We start from the raw sequence: 21,437 nt of genomic DNA, 5'->3' as shown, positions 1-21,437 counted from the left end.
CTACCGCCTCTTCCTCGTACGCTATCTCCCTTACTTGTCGGTTGCAATGACAAGGGAAGGAAAGGAAAGGAAAGGAAAGGAACTTTATTTAAGTGTTATTTAAGTGTCTTTATTTAAGTCTCTGTTGTTAGCTCCGCCAAGATCTTAGGTGTGACTCTGTCTAGTGATTTTGCGTGGAATGATCATGTGAATGAGGCTATCAGGGAAGCCAATAAGAGACTACACTTCCTGGTTCTTCTCAAGAGAGCGGGAGTGAACTCTCGTGACATTATCAATTTTATTGCACTGTTGTTAGACCAGTTCTCGAATATTGTTCGCCTATTTTCCATCATGCTTTGCCCGAGTATCTTATCAATGATATCGAGCGAGTACAGAAGGGGGCGCTAAGCATCATTGATTGTTCCTATAGTCTGTGCTTAAGTACCTATGATCTAGACACTTTGCGGTCTCGGCGCGAGGAACGGTGCTTTAAGTTGTTTAATGTCATCTCCGATAACCACAAACTATCCCACTTCCTCCCAATCATGTAAACCATTACAACCTAAGGAGAAATAGAAAGTACGACCTCCCTGGTGTGCGCACCAAGCGTTTTCAGCGATCATTCATTCCGGCCATGTACCGTTTAGCCAACAACACTGTGTAAATATGCGTTCGGCTATCTGCTTATTGTTCTTACTTCTGGTTTTTTAGCATTAGTAATTTAAATAAATTTAAAGTAGTCATATTCATATATTTTAACATTACATATATAGTGTATCATTGTAAAATTTGTTAAGTATTATACAATTCAGCCTTTTGGCTGCGAAGTAATCTATCTAGCTATCTATCTATCTATCCATTGCATGGTCTCCCTTTCCTTTATCGAGGGTTGTGAAGGGGTAAAATGGGAGCTGGGATCTGCCTTTTTTAGAGGCTGGGAAATGGGATTTTGTGCACTGGGACTGGGATTCATGAAACAAAAACAATAGAAAAATGGGAATGGGATTTCAATTTGAGCAACACAGGCTGGGATTGTGGGGACTTGAGCTGGGATTTGAAAAAAACAATTTGCTGGGAAATGGGATTAGGACCCCCCCTTCACGACCCTCTTTATCAGTTGATGGTAAGGTCTTCCATGTGTGACACAAGAAATACTGAGAAAGATATATTCTCTTAATTACTCGGGCTTCCTCAGGAAGCCAGTATTTAAATATGCAAACTGTTTTCGTCGTCGTCATAATAGGCGCCAAAAGGGGGGGGGGGGGTCATTATTCCAGCCGATCCGGACAAAGAACCTGGAGACTGGGAAAGAGATTCGCGACAGGCTGTGCTTTGGGAAGGAAACAGAAAAGATGCCGCGTATTTTCGAAGTCGAACGCTTCAATAACTCCCTTTAATGTAAGTGTTTTGATTCAGTATTCATGATCGTTGATTCCAAATGAATTAGACCCAATCGAATTTTTGACGTACATGTTTTAATGACCATACTCTTTACTTAGATGATGATTTCCAACTGATATAAGCCCCTTTTTGATGAATTTTGAACTGAAAATACCGGCCGAGAAAACTGTCCCAAGTTTTGACTTCAATTCTTGACAAGAGAATGGAATGTAATGAACGAATGTGATAACTCTGAACAAGCGCTAAAACAGACTTACAGAATCGCGCACCGGTGGCTCAGTTGTCGATTGAGAAACTCTGGCCGGACCAACACTCTGGGTCTTTAAAGATAGTAATAAAAATATTATAACCATGTTAACAAAGCCAACTGACTACAAAGAAACCACATTTTACAAAGCAAAACAAACTGCAACTACTACTTTAGAAAATCCCCCTTTATACAACTACAAAGCCCGTGATTATGCATCAATCAATTCCAGCGGTGCTTATCCCCCCCCCCCCCCGGGCAACCGCGGGGCATTTGCTCAACTTGTCAGTCCCGGGGGTGGGGCATTCGCAATTTTAATGCGGCCCGGGGGCTGGGCATTAGCCTACCCGGGGCGAACCCCGGGCTTTTGACACACGTGTTTTCGAATTAACATGGAAGAGTTTATCGGAAAAGACGAGGCCTTCGTTAAAGACTGGCTTGTCAGTCACGGACTCGAAAAACTTGTGGATATTTTTAAAGGTATGTTTTCTCAATTTAAGGTATTTATTCATTTATACTTGTAAGCATATGAATATATAAAAGCGAGAAGGTGAACTGATATCACAAAACAATCACTGACGTGAAGACTGCGTAAACACGACTACTTCGCATTTCGCATTCAAAACTAGCCTAGCAATTTTTAAATTCATTAAAGTGGAGTTAAAATACTATACGTTTGCGAAATCAGTTCAAATGATGCATTCTTCAAGCCCAATCTTGCGAGCTTAAAATGCGATTCATCATCATTTAAAATGTCTTGATTCTTCACAGCGACAAGGTGAACTATACTTGGTTTATCAAAAAACGATCACCGACGTGAACACGGCTATTTCGTTCCCGGGGGCGGAGCATTTGCCCTCTTTCTTCGTCCCCACCCCGGGGCATTTAGACAGTTTATGTGTCCCCACCCCGCGGAATTTGCCCATTAAAAAAAATGCTAATGCCCGCGGGGGGAGGGGGGGGGGATGGGCACTGCTGGAATTGACTGATGCATTAGAACATACTAGTGCCACTTGTCCCACATCCTACAGACTCTGGAGTTGCCTATAACCCTAACTCTTGAGTGTTGCTGCTCCAACAACCTCCTTCCAACCTTTTCCACTAAAGGGGACACAGCTTTTGAGTGGACCTAGAAACTGCCCCCATTGATTCACTTTCTGAGGACTTCAATCTTGTAAGGTTTGACAATGAAACTTTTTACAGGCTAAAATACAGCACTGTCTATACTAGAAAACTTTAGAAAGACTGCAAAGGAGATATGCAAATTGTCATTGTTAGTGATATTTTACCCTGTATTTTTAAGCAACTTCATGTAGATACACTTTTCGTTTTCCAACTTGAGGGTTTTTTTTAATTGCAACACTCAGTGTGAATTAACTCTTAAAAACTCTTTGCAGGACAATGAAAAAGCTATTTTCTGTGTAGACAGCAAAAACAACAGCATAAATCAAGGATCACAACATTTTGATTTACTATACACAAGCTGTTTGCATTGTAAGAAAATATGGTGCTTCATGGTTAGCAACTAGCTGTATTTAGAAACCAAATCTTGCCTTTTGTTGTTGCTCAGACAACTCAACTAACAAATCATTAAGAGAAAGGTCAATGCTTGCCTTACTTCCAAAACCTTCAAATTTTTTGAGAAATCCCCCAGAAGGTTCACAGCGTTCAAATTTGACATCTTCACCGTACCTATCCCTACACAATCCTCGCATATCAGTGAAAACACTATCTGCAAGCCCTATGGATACGGCCTCTTTACCAGTAAAGATTTCACCAGTAAAGACAGTCTTGTGATTTACATCAACATTTTTTCTTCTCATCTTCACTAGTTCAATAAAGTTGCTGTGGATTTCATGAAGCCGTTTTGTGGTAAAATCTACATCCTCTTGCTTGAGTGGAGTAAAGGGATCCATGCGGAACTTGTTTTTGCCAGCAGTGAGGAGTCGCCATTCAATTCCTAAACAGTGGAGGCATAACTTCCCTTTTAGTAGAGGCCACATTACAGTACGACACGTCTTACCGTGGCAAGCTAACAAAGTTTTTTAAAACTTATACGCCAATCAGGGTGTGTGAATTTGATTGTCAGCCACCCCTCCTTGCAAAGTTTGCACGGTTGTAAGTTGAACACCATTCAATGTGTTGTTTGAGTTGACGTACTTATACGTAGTTGTCAAATGTGAAAGTTTGTTGGGTGGCCACGGTAAGGCGCATCGCACTGTAAAACACCCCCTACTTTTCTTGTCCACATTCTTACAAACAATTAAAATTCAAATTCTTGTCTATCATCACCCCTGACAGCCTTAATTATTAAGGATTCTTAATAGCAGTATTTGACAATACAATGTTCATATCCTTTTGTACCTTCTATCTCTTCAAACGTTCCCTTGAAGTAAGTTGCACTCATACCACTCTGAGATTAATCTTTCCCTCGCTATTTCATGGGAAGTGAAGTTGATGGTCATTAAGTAAACATACATAGACAGGTTACACTTGTTCACAAACTAAGTTAAGTCATTTTGGAAACAATTCCATAATATTTAGTGCACCAAATGGCGAACCCAGAGGACTGCCTCTAGAAGCATAATTCTAACACTAGTGATTTCATTAGTAAGTCTTACTCTTTACTTCCCGTTGTTAAAGTATAATTGCACAAGATTTGTAGCTGCTTTTGAAAAACCATGTAGGATTTTGATTTTCTCAGTAGTTAGCAGTGGATGCAATAAATCAAAAGCCTTAGACATGTGGGTTGAGTGTTAGGGTTTAGGGTCAATGACCTACATTTGGCAGGAATTTTGTTATTGATCTGGTCCGAGTTTTGTCTGTCCGATCCAGATTTTGCTAACGGCTACTTTTTAATTCAATCTTGTTCCTTTAGTTTACCAAAGAAGATCGGATAGAATTGTTTTAAATTTTCTTTTATTCTTTTGTTCACATGGTCACCATGGGTAGCTTGCTCTTGTTAGCTTGGAATTTTTTTCTCTTGACTATTAAATCTTATCCAATCCATGCTCAATTTCATGATCAACATTTTACATATTATTATAAAAGACAAAATGAAAGCAACAAGATAATAAATATATATGACTCATGGTAATTCTTCGGTCACGGGCCAGGTTGTTGAAAATTGAAGAAATTATAATGCTGAAGTTTAAATTTGTCTTCCAAATCAGTCATGACAACCGTTAGGTAGAAATCCCTATCATTCACCCTTTACCCATGGAAAAGAGCTGCCTGTGAATGGGTTATGCACCTATCAATGTTAAGCCTCAGGGAGCCTTCCCCCCGGTAGGGTATGCGTTGCCCCATGCATGGTTAGGAATTTGACATGTTTGCCATGAATACCAAGAGAACCTGGAGATGGGTGATCCTCGACCTTTGTTTGGATGGGACTTATCTGGTTTTCCCGATTTTTCTGGACACCATGGGTGGAAAGCAAGGTAAGCGAATCCGTCTTCTGGGGCGGATCCATACCAGTTTCCACTGTTTTACAGAAGGTGGTCAGAAACATGGGAAAGGGGACTTTGAAGGGTCAAAATCTAAAAAATTCCCAGGGGAGCATGCTCCCGGAACCCCCCAGAAACGTTTTTGTTGTTTTGGAAACTGGTCATTATTTTATCCTAGATTCGCCCCTGGTCTTTTGGTAAATAAGGGACCATCACTGCTATCAGTCCTTGCTGGAGTGTTCATAAATACGAGAATGTTTCTTTCTAACCCTAACCCTAACCCTAACCCAGTCTGTAGGTGCCCAGGGGTGGGAAATTTGACGCTAGCTTCCATGAAAATGTCAAATTCCCCTGCGTCAGCCCCACCCTGAGGCTTAACTTAAGCAAATGAAAAAAGTCCTCAATGCAAAATCTGCGTTTGAGCATGACCAATGGTGCGCGCTGCTGCTGCTCCAGATCTTACAAAACAAAGTTCACGTGCTTACCGAGTTTTTTAATCGATTCTTCAAACCCAAAATTTCCAAAAAGAACTCCAATAGAGCCCACAAAGGAGTTCGGATCCACAAAGATCTCATCCCCAGCCAAAGCAAGCCAGTATCCTCCAGAGGCAGCATATTCTTCAGCAAACGATAAAACTGGAACTCCTGTAGTCTTTGATAAATATCTAATTCGTTCATAAATCAAATTAGACTGGACCACAGTGCCACCCATGCTGTTGATCTCAAGGCAAACTGCTTTGGGTTTGACTCGTCTTGTGTCGAATGCTTTGTCGATGAACTTTTCTACTTTGCGCAAGTTTAAGCTCCTTGGTCCTTCTGGTCGTATCGTTCCTTGCAATCGTACGACTCGAACGACTTTGGTTGCTCGCCCAGGAATAAAGCTGAGGATTTTGTTCATGTTTCGTGACTTAATTCACAACAAAGGTGAAGGCAATACGTACTTATTGTAAGACCTACCCAATATGTCACGGACCCCACCCGAGCAACAAGTACCTTAGGAAGTGTTATTGCTGACAATGGGAGGATGCTTTTTAGTGGCTCCATCCCAAGTTAACATATTTTTAGTGGGTCAATAAGGACTTGCACCTCCATGATCCTTAATGGAGAGGCCATAGCTTTTGACCAGTTAAACTACTGACCCCTCAGGACACCCCCAGTTGATGAGTAAAATCGTCTCGCATTAGACAGAGAAACCCAACCCTGTTTAGATTCTCTCCATAGCCAGGAGTCAATGGGTTGAGAAAGGGTGTCTTGAAAACAGAGATCCCTAAGACCCGAAAATGCAGAAAGTAGCCCAGGCCTAACTACCTAGCCAGACATTCCAACCCCTTTTGAAGGAAAATAGGGAGTATTTTTTAGCGCTGAAGGCGCTTCTATGAGCGCCTAATGCACGAGCCTGCAGGTGGGGCTAGGGGTGTTCCCACCCCTCAAGGAAATTTTGCAAATTTAGTTTCTCTCAAGTGACATTTCCTGCATTTTGACATTTTGACATCATTTTTATGGTAATCTATAAGGTGTTGCTTGCCCGCCAGTTTTGGAGCTGGTAAATGGAGTAAGACTGCTGGCGTTATGAGCTCTTATGAGTTTGCACAACACGGAGTGTTCAATGGAGAGAATGGGCAAGATATTATAGGATAAGAAAGTGTAATACGTAACGTTTTACACTCAGCTTGCAAAAAAATACTTCAAATAACCATTTTCTTCCTTGTTTTCAGAATTTCATGGTAAATCGGGAGAACCTGATAAAAATAGGGAGAGACTGCATGAGAGGCAACACATCAAATCGGGAGGGTTCGAATGTCTGAATATCTCAATAATGATTTGAGATATTAAATGAATTATTAAAAACTGAACTACAGCACTGTCATTCTCTCCCTTAAGCACCAGTGAATCCTCGATTTCAAGGTCCCCACCTCTCTGTCTTCTCCTCACACTTCTTTTTTTTAATGTCTGGCAACAGGTAGCTCATCTCTACAGCCCACAACTTCTCTGCCTGCATGATGGTCCACAACTGAAGTGTCCACTCTGTTGGCCTTGCCAACGCAATTAATGCTCTGCGCTTACCTGGATATACCAGTACACTTGCACATAATATGGTGACTCATGCAGGTTTGGACACTACAGAAGAGTACCCTAGGGGATTAGAATCCAGAAGAAGCCACCAACCTCAATTCCCTCAACACCTTGAAGTACAACACTTTCAGTCCTGCGTTATGCCTCTCTGGGAATTTAGATGTGGGAGAGGCTGGGGCACACTTCCCATACAGTCTACAAAGGATGTCACCCTGTTGTTATTCTTGTCATTCTTATTGCTGTTATGATATTGCTATTACATTTTTTGCTCTGAGCAACTAATTTTCTCAGTAGTTAGTGGTGGATGCAATAAATCAAAAGCCTTAGACATGTGGGTTGAGTGTTAGGGTTTAGGGTCAATGACCTACATTTGGCAGGAATTTTGTTATTGATCTGGTCCGAGTTTTGTCTGTCCGATCCAGATTTTGCTAACGGCTACTTTTTAATTCAATCTTGTTCCTTTACTTTACCAAAGAAGATCGGATAGAGATGAATTGTTTTAAATTTTCTTTTATTCTTTTGTTCACATGGTCACCATGGGTAGCTTGCTCTTGTTAGCTTGAATTTTTGTTCTCTTGACTATTAAATCTTATCCATTAATCCAATTGCTCAATTTCATGATCAACATTTTACACATTATTATAAAAGACAAAATGAAAGCAACAAGGTAATATAACTCATGGTAATTCTTAGGTCGCAGGCCAGGTTGTTGAAAATTGAAGAAATTATAATGCTGAAGTTTAAATTTGTCTTCCAAATCAGTCATGACAACCGTTAGGTAGAAATCCCTATCATTCACCCTTTACCCATGGAAAAGAGCTGCCTGTGAATGGGTTATGCACCTATCAATGTTAAGCCTCAGGGAGCCTTCCCCCCGGTAGGGTATGCGTTGCCCCATGCATGGTTAGGAATTTGACATGTTTGCCATGAACACCAAGAGAACCTGGAGATGAGTTATCCTCAACCTTCGTTTGGATGGGACTTATCTGGTTTTCCCGATTTTTCTGGACACCACAGTGGAAAGCAAGGTAAGCGAATCCATCTTCAGGGGCGGATCCATACCAGTTTCCACTGTTTTACAGAAGGTGGTCAGAAACATGGGAAAGGGGACTTTGGAGGGTCAAAATCTAAAACATTCCCAGGGTAATGCTATGCCACTGTTCATCCGACCAGGAATGAGTCATAACCTGAATGACCACAGGTCCTTTATGTTCATTCCCACTCACTATTCAAGTACGTTTTGCAAAATGCCATTGCTCATACTACAGGGAGTGAGTCATAACCAATGACCATGGGTCCCTTAGGTTCATTCTTATTCAGTACTAAAGTACTTTTTGCAAAATCTTGGCAGTTCCTGGCAGTGATTTAAATATCCAGTTTTTCTGCCCTCTCATCTAACTTCATTGCCCGGGGGGGGGGGGGGTACTGCCATATATGGGCTATATAGGTATGTGCCGCTGTGAAGGGTATGGTTTTCAAGCAGTTTACTCTAGCATAGGGTATATAAATCAGAGCGTTTGGGTCTAGAATAGGGTATCATTTTTCACGAAACTGACCAGTCGCTTGAAGATTTTATCAAGACTAAGGAAACCAGAAATTCCCGCTCAAAAATATTAAAAAGTCGAGTCGGCAAAGTTTAAATTTGCGCAACTCAGCCTCAACAGTGTCGATAAATGGCTATCATGAGAAACTTCTGGATATTATTAACTCTCAAGTATCGGTATTTAGACGGAAATCGGTGGGAGTTTACTCTAGTATAGGGTAGCAAAATTCAGCTGAACTAGCTCTGGTATAGGCTAAGGGTTCCAGGGTCCCAGCGGCACATCCCCACCCAGAAATTCCTAAAGTACCCCCCCCCGGGCTTCATTGCTGTACATGTACTTCCCAGACCCCTTATCCCCAAAGGCACTACCTGAAGATCTCTGAAGTTCCAGAGCCTTTGAATTTCCATTTAATTCAAATCCTGTAATTTTTAAATTTTTTTCCAGGTAATAACGCATCAATAGCAAATGCAACTTCTTTCAGTTTTATCAACCAGCACAATATGGGAACTGAGGAAGAACAAGGTTGAGCTTCAAAATTTTGGGGTGAGACCAGAAATTATCATTGGTCAATCATTTTTTCAACAACTTTATTAGAAATCAGAAGATAACAAAATTACCTATCATTAATAAACATAACAGTGATAAATGTCCATGAACATTGTGAGGCACTTCCCTGCATGCATTTACTTTAGATACCTTCATTGAAAAAACTGAAAAACTATTTCTAACAAATTTATAGTAACATACATGTAAATTATGTGATAAAGTCCATTACAAAGGCACCTGACATTAAAAAAATGGTCCCCTTGAGCCACATAAGCTTAATTTACAAACAAAATCCAACCATTGGCATTTCCAAATTACTGCTTTAGATGAAATGACATTGAGACCTTACATAACCTGCTTGCCAAGCTTAACGCTATCAACTTACTATGTTTACCATCATAATTATATAATATATAGTTACAAAATTGGTCCTTCCTAGATGTGCATACCATCTATCATAGTTAATTCAGCTCTATTTAGTTCAAATTAAAACTCTGAAAGGTCATTGGGTTGCACCTTTTTAGGGCTAGATTACAGTGCATTTACACTGGTCCAGGGTTTTCAATAAGAATTTTAGCAGGCGACAAAACCAGATCAGTAGTTCGATGAGTAGGCGACAAATGGACAATGCACACCATGAAAGGTGTGCTTTCCGATGTCCAGGGTCATCCTCCCCTGGGAAAATTTTGAAATTTGGGTCTCTTAAAATGCATTTTCTTGCATTACTGGGTATTCGAACACAACATTGATATCATTCAATTTTGACTCTTTTTTAAGAGAATACATTAATACTCTAAATTTTTGAAATAATTAAATTTGATGGCAAGATATATTTTACGTTTTGAAAAGATGCAAAAACTGAGCGTGACACAGACCCCTTTTTAACGCTCTTTTGCATTCTGTACAGCTGGGTATATAGAATGTATGTCATCTGTTGTGACCGAAAAGACATTCTGTCGCCTTGTCACGCTTCAAATGTAGTTAGGAAATCAGGCAGCTTACACCAAGTAATGGACCGCCGGACCACTGCCTTGTAAACATGTGTGCTCGATCCTTGATCACTGTTACTCAGAATTGAGGCGTCTCTTTTGTTTCTCATCAACAAATCTTTTCTGATCCAAGGCTCGTCTTCTGTGCGAATGTTTCTCATTTTATTCGTAAAGGTTGGGGTAATTTCCAAGGAAAAGGAGCCTGTGAGTTCACACGCAATAGCCGGTGAATTTCGCTGGGCCCTGCTCTTATTGAAACCCTGCTGGTCTATTGAAAAGCTCAAACTAACATACTGACTACCTTTGAATTTACAAAACAATAATTATTTAACTTATTGTGTGCTTGTAAAAAGAAATGACACATTTTCTTACTAGAACTTTAGCTGCAGCATACATTATTTTTAAAAATGCCCCTTTTCAGAATAAAAAATAATGGACTGCATGTTACATGTTTCATTATCGAAGATCATTTCTGCTTCTGGTTGGGATGAGATTACCCACCTGGTACATTGTACTTCTTAATACATACATGGAAGTTTTGAAAATGGACAAATCTCATAGCACAGTACAGAGTGAACCTGTTATATGGCATTGGCTGGTAGTTCGTTTCCCTTGAAAACACATAACCTTTCCAGACTTTGTTACTTGTTTGGCTCAGTAACTGCTGGTTAAGTTTGTTGATTCTTTCTGCATCAATAAATGTGTTGTTTGATGGATATTTCTTGCTGAATGTATAATCTAATTGCCATACAGGACTGGAGAATTCTGAAAAGCAGCAAGTAAATAGTTGATGTAAAGTTACAGGAATACATTATTGTGCAACTTCCCATAAATATAGTACATAGAAGTGTAGTCTGCTGATAAATAACTTTAGAGTCAATCCAGTGGGAAGGGCTTTTCTCTAACCCTAACCTGACCCAAAGTAAGGCAATTGGGATTACATAACAGTAAAAAGGAAGTAATGTACACTGTAGCTCAAATCATTTGCATTCCTAAACAACTGCCAGAAACTTGTTTTGTAAAGCAATGAGTCCCCTGTTTAGTATGAACATATACAAAGTTACTGCAGCCTTAATTTAAAGTTTGCTATTATGTTCACAAGGCTTTTTTTGTTCCAGTTAATTATGGTACACTCACAACTAACTTGATACTCAGCAATCAGCGAGTCTCAAATAATAATAATAATAATAATAATAATAATAGTTTATTGATATCCCTCTCGCGGCCTAAAGGCTGAATTACAAGGATGGTCAGTGACAATAACAGAAGACAATACAATACAAACACAGTCAAATAGATAATTATATAGATATGATTAAAAGCACTAAATAACAGAGAAAAAATAACAGAGAAGAGGTTTACAACTGATCTTGATACTTATATAATGGTGCAGAAATCTGCGAACCGCTTTGTCTTAGGGACAAAGCGCACCGGAACACGTTCGCCTGAACGGAGGCAGTATGGCCTGTCAATTGACACACAAGGAATTAATGGCTTGAGTACAGGAGACGACAGGCAGTCACGCTTGATAAAACATGACTCAACACTCATTTTTTGATGCTACTCTTTGTCACTTCAGAAACAAATGAAAGAGTCATCACCAAAAAAGTGAAACATTTGTGTGTTTACAATGACCAAGTCACAAAGAGACCATTGTCTGTTTGAACAAAAGGACATTTAAACTTGCAGTTCATGTTTCCTTATTTTTTCAAACACAACACTACAGTGTATCTCCAAAATTTCTTAAGTACTGTTTTACCTGTAGCCATTACAAGATCCATGAAATACTGAGTGAAATCGGTCAGGGCCAATATTTCTGTGTCTAAGGAAAACAACCTAAATGCTGGATTGTTGTGGTAAACAGGTGAAATAGCAGGTGCTAAAAGTACAAATGACTTTGAAGGGTCACGCTGGTTAAAGGTAATGTCTGACGAAAGCGTTTGGAGACGATAATCATCTTTATGAGTGTGAGCAAAGAATTGACCTGAAAAAACAAGACACCATTAATAACAATTAGTAACAAACAATATTATTCGACCCTGAGAGGCCTGAGAGGCTCATTCCATTCATAAAGTCCTTCAACAGAACAAATGAGCCCCAACAAATTGACCTGCTCCCAACTGAGTGGCTTCAAAGCTCAGTTGGTAGAGCATTGTGCCGGCATCCCAGAGGTCATGGATTGGAATCCCGTTGAGGCCACCTGATTTTTTCAAGTGTCTACAAAGAGACAATTGCTTAAATTGTCCAGATAAGTGGGAGGATCAGGCCCCTCTTTCGTCTAAAGATTTTTCTTCTTTAACTTTGTAAAATGAGGGGTGGTCCACAGGGGTAGTCCATGGACCGGGTCCACAGGGGTAGTCCATGGACCGAGTCCACAGGGATGGTCCATGTTTTGTATACTTCCCACTTGGTGAAATTTCTTTTGAGTGTCTCATTAAAGTAAACATGGTCCTTAACAAATCTGTTGAGGCACCATAGCACTATGCACATGGACTGGGCATGGGAGCTACCCTTCGCACCACTTTTCACATGCTCTTTTGTAAATGTCGTCATGATATATAGCTTAATCAATCTTGTTCTGAAAGTCATGAATTATTTGATTGGCTCTGAAACCTCCTGAGGGGAGTTGTAAATTCAGTACCAATAATTACATAACAGTATCAAACTTGAGATTAATCAACAAATGAAAGAAACTTAAGGCAGATGTTCTTGTTGACACTGCTGACATTAATCTACTGAGTGCCCTTTGAAGCCTCTGAGGGCTTACACTAGCCTGTACTCTACCTTTCTGCTCGATTTACCTCACTATGAAAAGCCCAAACATATGACATTCCCTTTCAATTTTGCAACAATCACAAGTGACTAATAGCAAATAAGGGTAAAACGCCAAGGCAAACTCACCAATAACAAGATCACTATAGTTTTGGGCAACAATCCTCACAAAGTCATCTGTGTAGTTACTGAACCAAAATGGGTTTGAAGAATATGAGTCAACTCTAAACACAATTTTAAAATGTTTCAAGATCTGTTCAACTTGTAAGAACTCAAAATTCCAGCCTTTCCATTTGCACGAGTCTTCCCTCAACTACCGACGATGGCACAGCATATTACAAATTCTGTAATAACCAGTAATGAAGTATTACCACTTACATATTAACCACTAAACAGAAAGCAGTTATATTAAAAAAATAGATTGAAATTTAGGAAAAGTGGGAAGAGGCCAGTAATGAAAAGCCCTCAGAAGCAGCATGCAGGACCCAAGGGAGTTCGCACATTCAGATCTTGCTCTGTGAGTAATCTGAAGCCCTAGCTTACATAAAGAAAACAAAGCACCAAAATTAAAAACCTTTATCATTAGAGTGATAATAATTTGCAAATCTCAAGGAAGAAGTTTAAACGCTATTAAGAAATATACCTCAACAACCTGAGTGGGAGTCATCTTCAGTATTAATTTCAACCTTCACAGACAAACCAGATTATAATGCACCGGTCACTCCTCACCATTTTCACACGGAGGCAATCACATAATTTACATCAAGGTATGTAATTCCTGGGCTCAATCCAATTTCTCTATTAAGAACTATGGATGATCACACCATGGCAGCCTACAGTTCCTTTGTTAATGTTACTGACAAGTTTCTCTCTGTCAATAACTTAATGTATGATTTTAGAAATACAATTGAAGGGCTGGATGCATAAACCTTAGTAAGTGACAATTTCGGTAGATTCTTAGTTTCACTCAAAACGAGCCCAAATTTTGCAAGTTGACTGGAAATGAACTTAAGAACAGTACCTATTCAAAATGTTTCAGAATACTTTTCATATAATACTGGATCAGATTCCAATGGAAATTTTTACATGGTGCACTCGATATTTAAGAATTATTAAAAAAAAGTCCTCATTTTCCAGCTAGGTCGGAATTTATTTAGCAAGACTGTTGAAGGCTGTTCCTAGCAACCTCACAGAATTTATGAAAAACAAAGTTATTTGAATAGACGTGCAGATACCCATGAACATAATTATTAAAATTTTAAGTGACAACTTATCCTCTGAATCTCTTGTTCCTAAGATGGCCAAATCTGAGCTATAATTCTGTCCTGTTTTACTTTCGTTATTTCTTTCTATCGCTATTTTTTGAAACCAAATGAAGAAGTGTTAAATCTCAACCATTATGTCAATTGACCAATTCACCTCACTGTTAGTGGAGATCATCCCAAAGTACAAATTTTTGTCACAATTTTGCAAAATACATACAGATTTTCATTTTGTGAAATATATCATTGTTGTCCAATGATCTAGTTTTTAATATTATACCCTGCTGGTATGTGACTGGCAACTATGGCCTTCTGTCCTTGGTTTCTGGCAAGCAATAATTGCTCCTCTAACCAAACCAACTGCTTTGAAGCTTTCTGATCAGTTTCAACTCTTCTTTCAACTGTTACAGACCAGTAAAGACTGTTCAAAACCAACAGGACAATTTTACCACCTGAAACATCGCAAAGGTTATGTCAAGCTTTATAAACACATCTTAAAGCCCTATCAAATAAAACCCTTGCAAAATAATTTGCTATAACCACAGGCCATTTAACTTAATTAAGTCTGTAGGAACAGCTAGTCTAGCCACCTAACCTGAACAAGCAAACCAAACCTAATGAAATCTCAACATGTCAATTTGACACTCAAGTCCACAATTGAAGGTTCTGGATATTTTTCAAGTGAGCTAGATTTTTATTGCCAAATATATTAAAGTATTCTAATTTCCAAATAATACCTCCCTCACCTTTACTAAATTTGCTTAATTGACAAGTGGCACTTTTAGTTTATTGTACTCTTGGGAAGTCAGGGTGGTTTAGCGGTTATCAACTGTGCCTCCCACCTCGGTGACCCAGGTTCAACTCTGGCCTCAGGTCATATGTAGGCTGAGTTTCAGGTGATCTCAACCTGACTCTGAGGGTTTTTGCTCTGGGTACTCCAGTCTTCCTCCCTCATCAAAATCGACTCTCAGTCAACTACATTCGGCTGCGGGCGGATACTCTTGATAGGGATAACCTCTGGTATCCTTCCCTTTCATTGAATTCAATAAATAAAGTTGGTCTTATTATTATTATTATTTATCTTCTAACGTAGTAATGATAATTAAATTAGTTTGTATGTCTGACTCAATAAAATATATTGATAAACGTTTTTTTTAAATTTTGACTTCATGCTGAAAAATCTTAACTTGGTGTTTTATGACTGTGTGGACTTAAACGCCTGAGTGTGATTACCTGATTAGTAATGTGTCAAATGCTACTTACCAAATACAATAAGCTAAGATACATGCTGAAATTATTTTTTTGCGCACATGAGTCAAAAGATAACTCTATAACTGTTGTCAAGACATACCTGCAATGGTAGTGTTGTAGTATCCACCTTCCAAAAAAGTCCTGTTCAAAACCTGCTCACTCCTGGTGTTTTGTACATAACTGGGGCACCCAGAACACAAAATAAGTGGGTGCCAGTAAGACAAAAGTTTCTGGTACCAATCACTGGTTGAGTTTGGTAAAACATAATGTCCTGGAAGATCATTATTACCAATTAATGGAAATACAGGAATCTTTGGAAATCTGGAGTGTATCTTGCTACTAACAGTAGCAATATTTTCCAATACTTTTTCTGGTCCAGCATAGCTTGTCCACATTTGATGGCCTGATAGGTCCCCTGTGGAGGAAAACTACTAATCACTTACAACACCCATCAGGATTTCAAGATCAAAAATGAAGTACCAGGGTCATTCACTCAGGTCTTGGGATTTTACTTACAACTACTGGTAGCTGGAAGATACTTTGATTGACCAAGGTCCACTTCAATAAGGTTTAAATATTTCTTGGCATTGTATGCATTTAGGTTAATACTAATAAATTAAAGCAGCTACTCCAAATTGCTGCACCAACATAGATCAGAAAATTACCTTGCGTTAATTTAATACTACTGAGAGGGTCATACAGGGCTTTTCTCGTGATGCGTTATTAACCATGAAATGTGACTTTGATAAATTACTTTTCAAGATCTGTGAAACAAAGGTTTTGAGTGACCCATGAAGAACTTGAATTAATAACCAATATTCATGATTTGTCTATGTCATTCTACATGATTTTCAGTTGGAAGACCTACGGAAAATTTATGAATACTTTCACGTGTACAATTTACAAGAGGCCATAGAAGAGGGTCAAGCAGAAGAGTTAGCCAAGGAAGAAAAGGAGGAAGAGTATGACACTGATTCAGATGCTGAGCAGCCCATAGCGGACAGTGACAAGGAGGATACATTTGACAATTTTATGTTTCTTCGAGCCATCACTACACCCAGTGGACAAATGGTTATTATAAATAAAAGGTAATACTGTAGCAATTAAACATTGTAGCACGAAAGCACACGTGATATAACCTAGTACTTAGTTGCTGACTCGGTTACACTTAAGCGATATCACACAAGCTTGAGTGCTATAATAATGGTTTTATAATTCAGCACATTGAAAACAAAAACACAATTTGATCAAGAGAAATGATCATCAGCGATCCTTTTAATGTTTTTAAAAAAGCTTACATGTACTTTACTGCACACAACCTGTGTATATTGTTGGATATATCTCGCCTGGAGCTATGGATATTGAGCATTCTATCTATATATTTGTATGAATGTAAAAAAAAAGTCTCTGCGGACAAGTCAGAAGGCTCATCAGGCCGGCGCTTATCTCTGGTTTCTGTAGCATGAAGCGACTAGGAGTATTTATACTCCCCCCTGGATAGGATGCTAGTCCATCGCCGGGGGTTAGTAAAGTGTCTTGTATGAATGTGCTGTATTATTATTATTATTATTATTATTATTTATTTTGCAAAATGCAGCATTTCAATTGCCTTCTCGATTTTGCTTTCTCCAAACACTCCCCTCTGTCACTTTCCTTTCTGTAACAGCAGAAATATACTTAAAGTATTACTACTTGGTTATTTTTGTGATTTGGTAAAATAACATTAGGATAACCATGATCCATGATTCAATGATTTTCCTTCTTGTGAACTGTGCCAAAGACCCTATTTTCTCAACTGATATTAATTATTCAACAATGAAATGATATATGAAATGGATCATATATGAACTGCGGATCGATATGAAATCAAGTGAAGCTATGATCCTCGCAGTTATGAACGCAATTTCTGCAATTGCATAAAGAAGCATGAAAAATTCAGGACTGCAACGGGGTTTGAACCTGTGACCTCGCGATACCGGTGCGATGCTCTAACCAACTGAGCTATGAAGCCACTGACGATGGGAGCTGGTCATTGGTGGGTGCTAATGTTCCTGTGAGGAATGAATCAACGATGAAATGATATATGAAATGGATCATATGTTCATATATGATCCATTTCATATATCATTTCATCGTTGATTCATTCCTCATGGGAACATTAGAAGCCAAAAAAGACCAGCTCCCAACGTGGTGAGGAGTAGTCACGGTCACGGTCACGGATCCATTAACCCCGTTGAAGTCCTGAATTTTTCAGGCTTCTTTACGCAATTACAAAAATTGCGTTCATAACTGCGAGGATCATAGCTTCACTTGATAATAATTATTGTTTGCTACTGTACACACCTGTCAGCAATATAAAGTTAATTTCATTATCCTCAGTAATATTCTTCATTGCATCCAACGTGTTTTCAAAAAGAACCAGAGGTGAATCACAACCAATTCTTCCATATGGAGCAAAATAGTTTGCAGCGTCTTCAGCTGACTGTTGTCGGCAAAAGAATTTGCTTGAGGCGGTCTTGTTATAAAATGGATCATAATGGATATCTGACAAGTGAATGAACTTGAGGACACTATTGCTGAATTCTGTTTCAGCATCTTTCAGGAAGCAATTATTGTTTGAGTAAGTATGTTGTCCACTTCTGTAAGTTACTATCAGGATCACAATTAAAATACAACATAAGACAGTCAGTGCTCCAATCACCAAACCTGCCTGTAAAGTTTTCTTCTTCCATTGCCTGTGTTCAATGCTCAATCGGTCTTCCTGACATTGAGAGTCGGACTTGTACTCCATCTTCCTGGTGTTTATGACTATGCAGAAGTCATAACAATTTACAGCTTTCTGTTTGTAAATAATTTCCAGAAAAATAGAATAAGCCAAAACATCTTATGATATCACAACACTACCACTTACATCATTGTGTTTACCTTATTTCAACTATTTGAGGCTAATTAATTCTACCTTTACTATAAAAGACCTGTCAGTTGCTATCAGTCACTGTTAGTTGCTGTTAGTTATTGCTTAGAATAGTTATTGTAACAGTTGTAAACCTGAACAGTTGTATTGTTATCAGACATTCCATTAGCATCCACTATCAAAGCAGTGACCATACATTACTTATTCTTTTGAAAGGAATTTCACTTAAATCTTTTCTCCCATTTGTACAAAGAGATACCTCACTAAGGTCAATTAACGCCTTCTAATATTTTCAGTGCACATCTTTTTTTGTCATGTACCCATATAGTAAAGTACTCGCATAGCCCCTTTACCAGTACGCACATTGTATGCGTAGTTGCTCACACATAAACTCACGAAGCCCGTTAGCCGCATTACCACATAGCAACGCCACGTAGCCTAATAGCCACTTACCCGCGTAGCCACTTAGCAACATGGTGGCTCACCCACATTGCCACATAGGTTAAAGCCACAAAGCCACCTAGCTACGTATACATGTGGGCACGCATCCACCTAGTCGCCTAACCACTTGGAAAACATGCTTACAATACGTCCACTAGACAGTTCACCAATCCATGGAATTTGTTAACCGGGAAGGTTTCCACACCAGCAAAACAGAGGGTCATTGGCAGCAAATAAAAGCAAGACCTCCAATCCATGGAAGAAAAAATAGAGCATTTCTGTTCATATTTGGCAGAATTCAAATGGTGTTACATTCATTGCAGGAAGATTTATGGAAAGCCTTGTTAAGGGATGTGAAGACAACCTTCAAATTTGATTAAAGTAGAACAAATTATGTGCAATATGGAAAATGAGGCAGAAGCCAATTCCGATCCAAAACACAATAATGAGCCAACAAGTCGAAATTGGGCATAATAACATGTACTGGCATGCTAATGATAGCCTACACTTGAATGGCATGTGATAATGAAACCTAGTACTCGTTGCTTTTGTTACTTTAATAAAATCAAGTTTACTGATCAGATGATTCATAAAAATAAAATGTAATCCAATATATTAAGACTATAAAATGCAGACATTGTACTCAACATGCTTGTTGGCCCTCAAAGCTTCCAGGGCTACTTTTCTACCCAAAAATATTTTTTCAGTCAAATAAGATTTCTTCATTGAATCTAACTTTTTTCAAAAAATGTGACAAAACCTCAACAGTGAAATTCAATGTTTAAAGAATGAGTAAGGTATGTCTTTGAGTGACTCAGTGGCTCTGCGGCTCATCAGTCGTGTCTAGCGAGCTGACGAGCCACTCCAGTAATACTTGTTTCATTTGACTACCAAGCCACCAAACCACATGAAAAAACACTTGTTTCAAAGGTGGCCCTGTATTTTATAGCCCTATAGTATGATAATAGTATGGTTGTGAATGAAAGCCTGTATCACAGATAATTACCAAAAGAGTATGGCCATCCTACTTGGTTTGAAACCTGATGACTCAATGCGCTGTGTAACATTTGCAAACCCCAGACTGCAGACCACAAACCACCCTAACCCTAGCTCCTACGAAAATAAGACAGAGCTACCCACCCCACCCCCCCCCCCCCTCCCACAGGAAAGAGCCCAGTAAAAGCTTCAGACAATCCTCTGTGTTAGAAAATGAATTCGCATGGGATGTTCGCTATATTCAACGATTCCATTGACTTCAATATGCTCCCTTGGGATGTGTAATGTTTTCATCACCTATTTATGTTTCACACCCCAAGAGAGCATATTAGCCAGTATCAAAAATACTATAATACTCTTTGTTTGCCAATTTCTCTGGGGACCATTGTAAGTCCCAAGAGAAAATAAAAACAACGCTTATGCAAAATTTTGGAGGGACAAACAAAGCGTATTATAGTATTTTTGATACTGGCCAATTGAAGGCCATGAAATCATAGAATATAGCAAACGTCCCATGGAAAGTCTTCAAATGCCGCACACCGAGCTGAGACTTCCCTTCTACGGGAGTTCATCGTTAAAGGCCCAGTAACACGGGACACATTTTTCGTGCAACTTGTCGCGCAACAATGTTGCGTTGCAAGTTGAGATGGTTTGTTGCCCGTATTACCACCTTCTTGCGCAACAAATTTTCATGTTACAAAAAGTAGACGTCGCTTTTACTTTGTGCAACATGGAAATTTACTGCGTAAGGAGGTGGTAAATTATACACGCAACAAACCATCTCTGGAATAGCAAACTGCATGCTATTGGAGGTCATAATTTAGCATGAAAATTTTCTCATAGTAACTTGTCTCTCTTGACAAGTTGCATCAGTGGCTAACAGAAAAAAAAGCTTTTCTCGGATCTTTGGCAAAAAGGGAATTCTAGCCGAACTGTTGCCGTTCGACGTAAACGAGATGCTAAAACTCAATTTACGCGAGATCCGGATTGTGTGAAACAAGCAACTTACCAATAAGGGAATATGATTGTGGGAGCAGTAAACGCATGTGATTAGGATTGGATGCTTGAGCCGGATTGGGAAAGAGGATCTCTTTCACAGGAACAGAAAATATAATTGCTAAACCTCCAACGAGGAAATTGATATTGGACACCCCCTGTATGGGCGTATACATAACAGGAACCCTAGGTTCATGGACCACCCCTATGGACCCAGTCCATGGACCGCTTCATGGACCCAATGCATGGACTACCCCTGTGGACCACCCCTCATTTTAGTCATTTTACAAAGTTAGAGTAGAAAAATCTACACACTTATCTGGACAATTAAAGCTGAATTGTCTCGGTTTCAACAGGATTCGATCCCATGACCTCTGCGATGCCGGTGCAACGCTCTGCCATCTGAGCTTTAAAGCCACTCAGTCGGGAGCAGGTCAATTTGTTAGGCTCATTTGTTCCGGTGAACGGCTCGATGAATGAAACGAACTTATATTTGAGAAGCGGGTTATTGACGCGGGTTATGGAGCCACCAAATAGGTGGTATAATTGTTATTTTTAGAAACAACACAACACTTTTTAAA

The 21,437-nt window shown here is 39.2% G+C and overlaps 2 protein-coding genes across 3 annotated transcripts; both read right to left on the bottom strand.

Moving 5' to 3' along the window:
• Positions 1 to 1,434: 1,434 nt before the first annotated feature.
• On the bottom strand, positions 1,435 to 6,009 carry LOC137973805 (Na(+)/H(+) antiporter NhaA-like). Its single transcript, XM_068820690.1, has 2 exons — positions 5,559 to 6,009; positions 1,435 to 3,587 (listed from the first exon to the last, which is right to left on the bottom strand). The coding sequence occupies exons 1-2, from the start codon at positions 5,968 to 5,970 to the stop codon at positions 3,163 to 3,165; spliced, it is 837 nt and encodes a 278-aa protein (XP_068676791.1). The 5' UTR covers positions 5,971 to 6,009; the 3' UTR covers positions 1,435 to 3,162.
• A 3,252-nt stretch (positions 6,010 to 9,261) lies between these two features.
• LOC137973189 (sphingomyelinase phosphodiesterase D-like) lies at positions 9,262 to 21,020 on the bottom strand. 2 transcript variants are annotated; one of them, XM_068819956.1, is made up of 7 exons: positions 20,870 to 21,020; positions 17,853 to 18,348; positions 15,610 to 15,924; positions 14,539 to 14,710; positions 13,126 to 13,220; positions 11,984 to 12,208; positions 9,262 to 10,989 (listed from the first exon to the last, which is right to left on the bottom strand). In XM_068819956.1, exons 2-7 carry the CDS (start codon positions 18,298 to 18,300, stop codon positions 10,718 to 10,720), a joined length of 1,527 nt encoding a protein of 508 aa, XP_068676057.1. In that variant the 5' UTR covers positions 18,301 to 18,348; positions 20,870 to 21,020; the 3' UTR covers positions 9,262 to 10,717. The 2 variants fall into 2 exon arrangements, with proteins under 2 accessions (XP_068676057.1, XP_068676058.1); XM_068819957.1 differs by having other exon boundaries at positions 18,220 to 18,348.
• Between the last annotated feature and the right edge of the window lie 417 nt (positions 21,021 to 21,437).

The sequence above is a fragment of the Montipora foliosa genome, chromosome 10, assembly GCF_036669935.1.
Source record: "Montipora foliosa isolate CH-2021 chromosome 10, ASM3666993v2, whole genome shotgun sequence".
Classification (NCBI taxonomy): domain Eukaryota; kingdom Metazoa; phylum Cnidaria; class Anthozoa; order Scleractinia; family Acroporidae; genus Montipora; species Montipora foliosa.
This window is presented reverse-complemented; position numbering and strand designations above follow the sequence as displayed.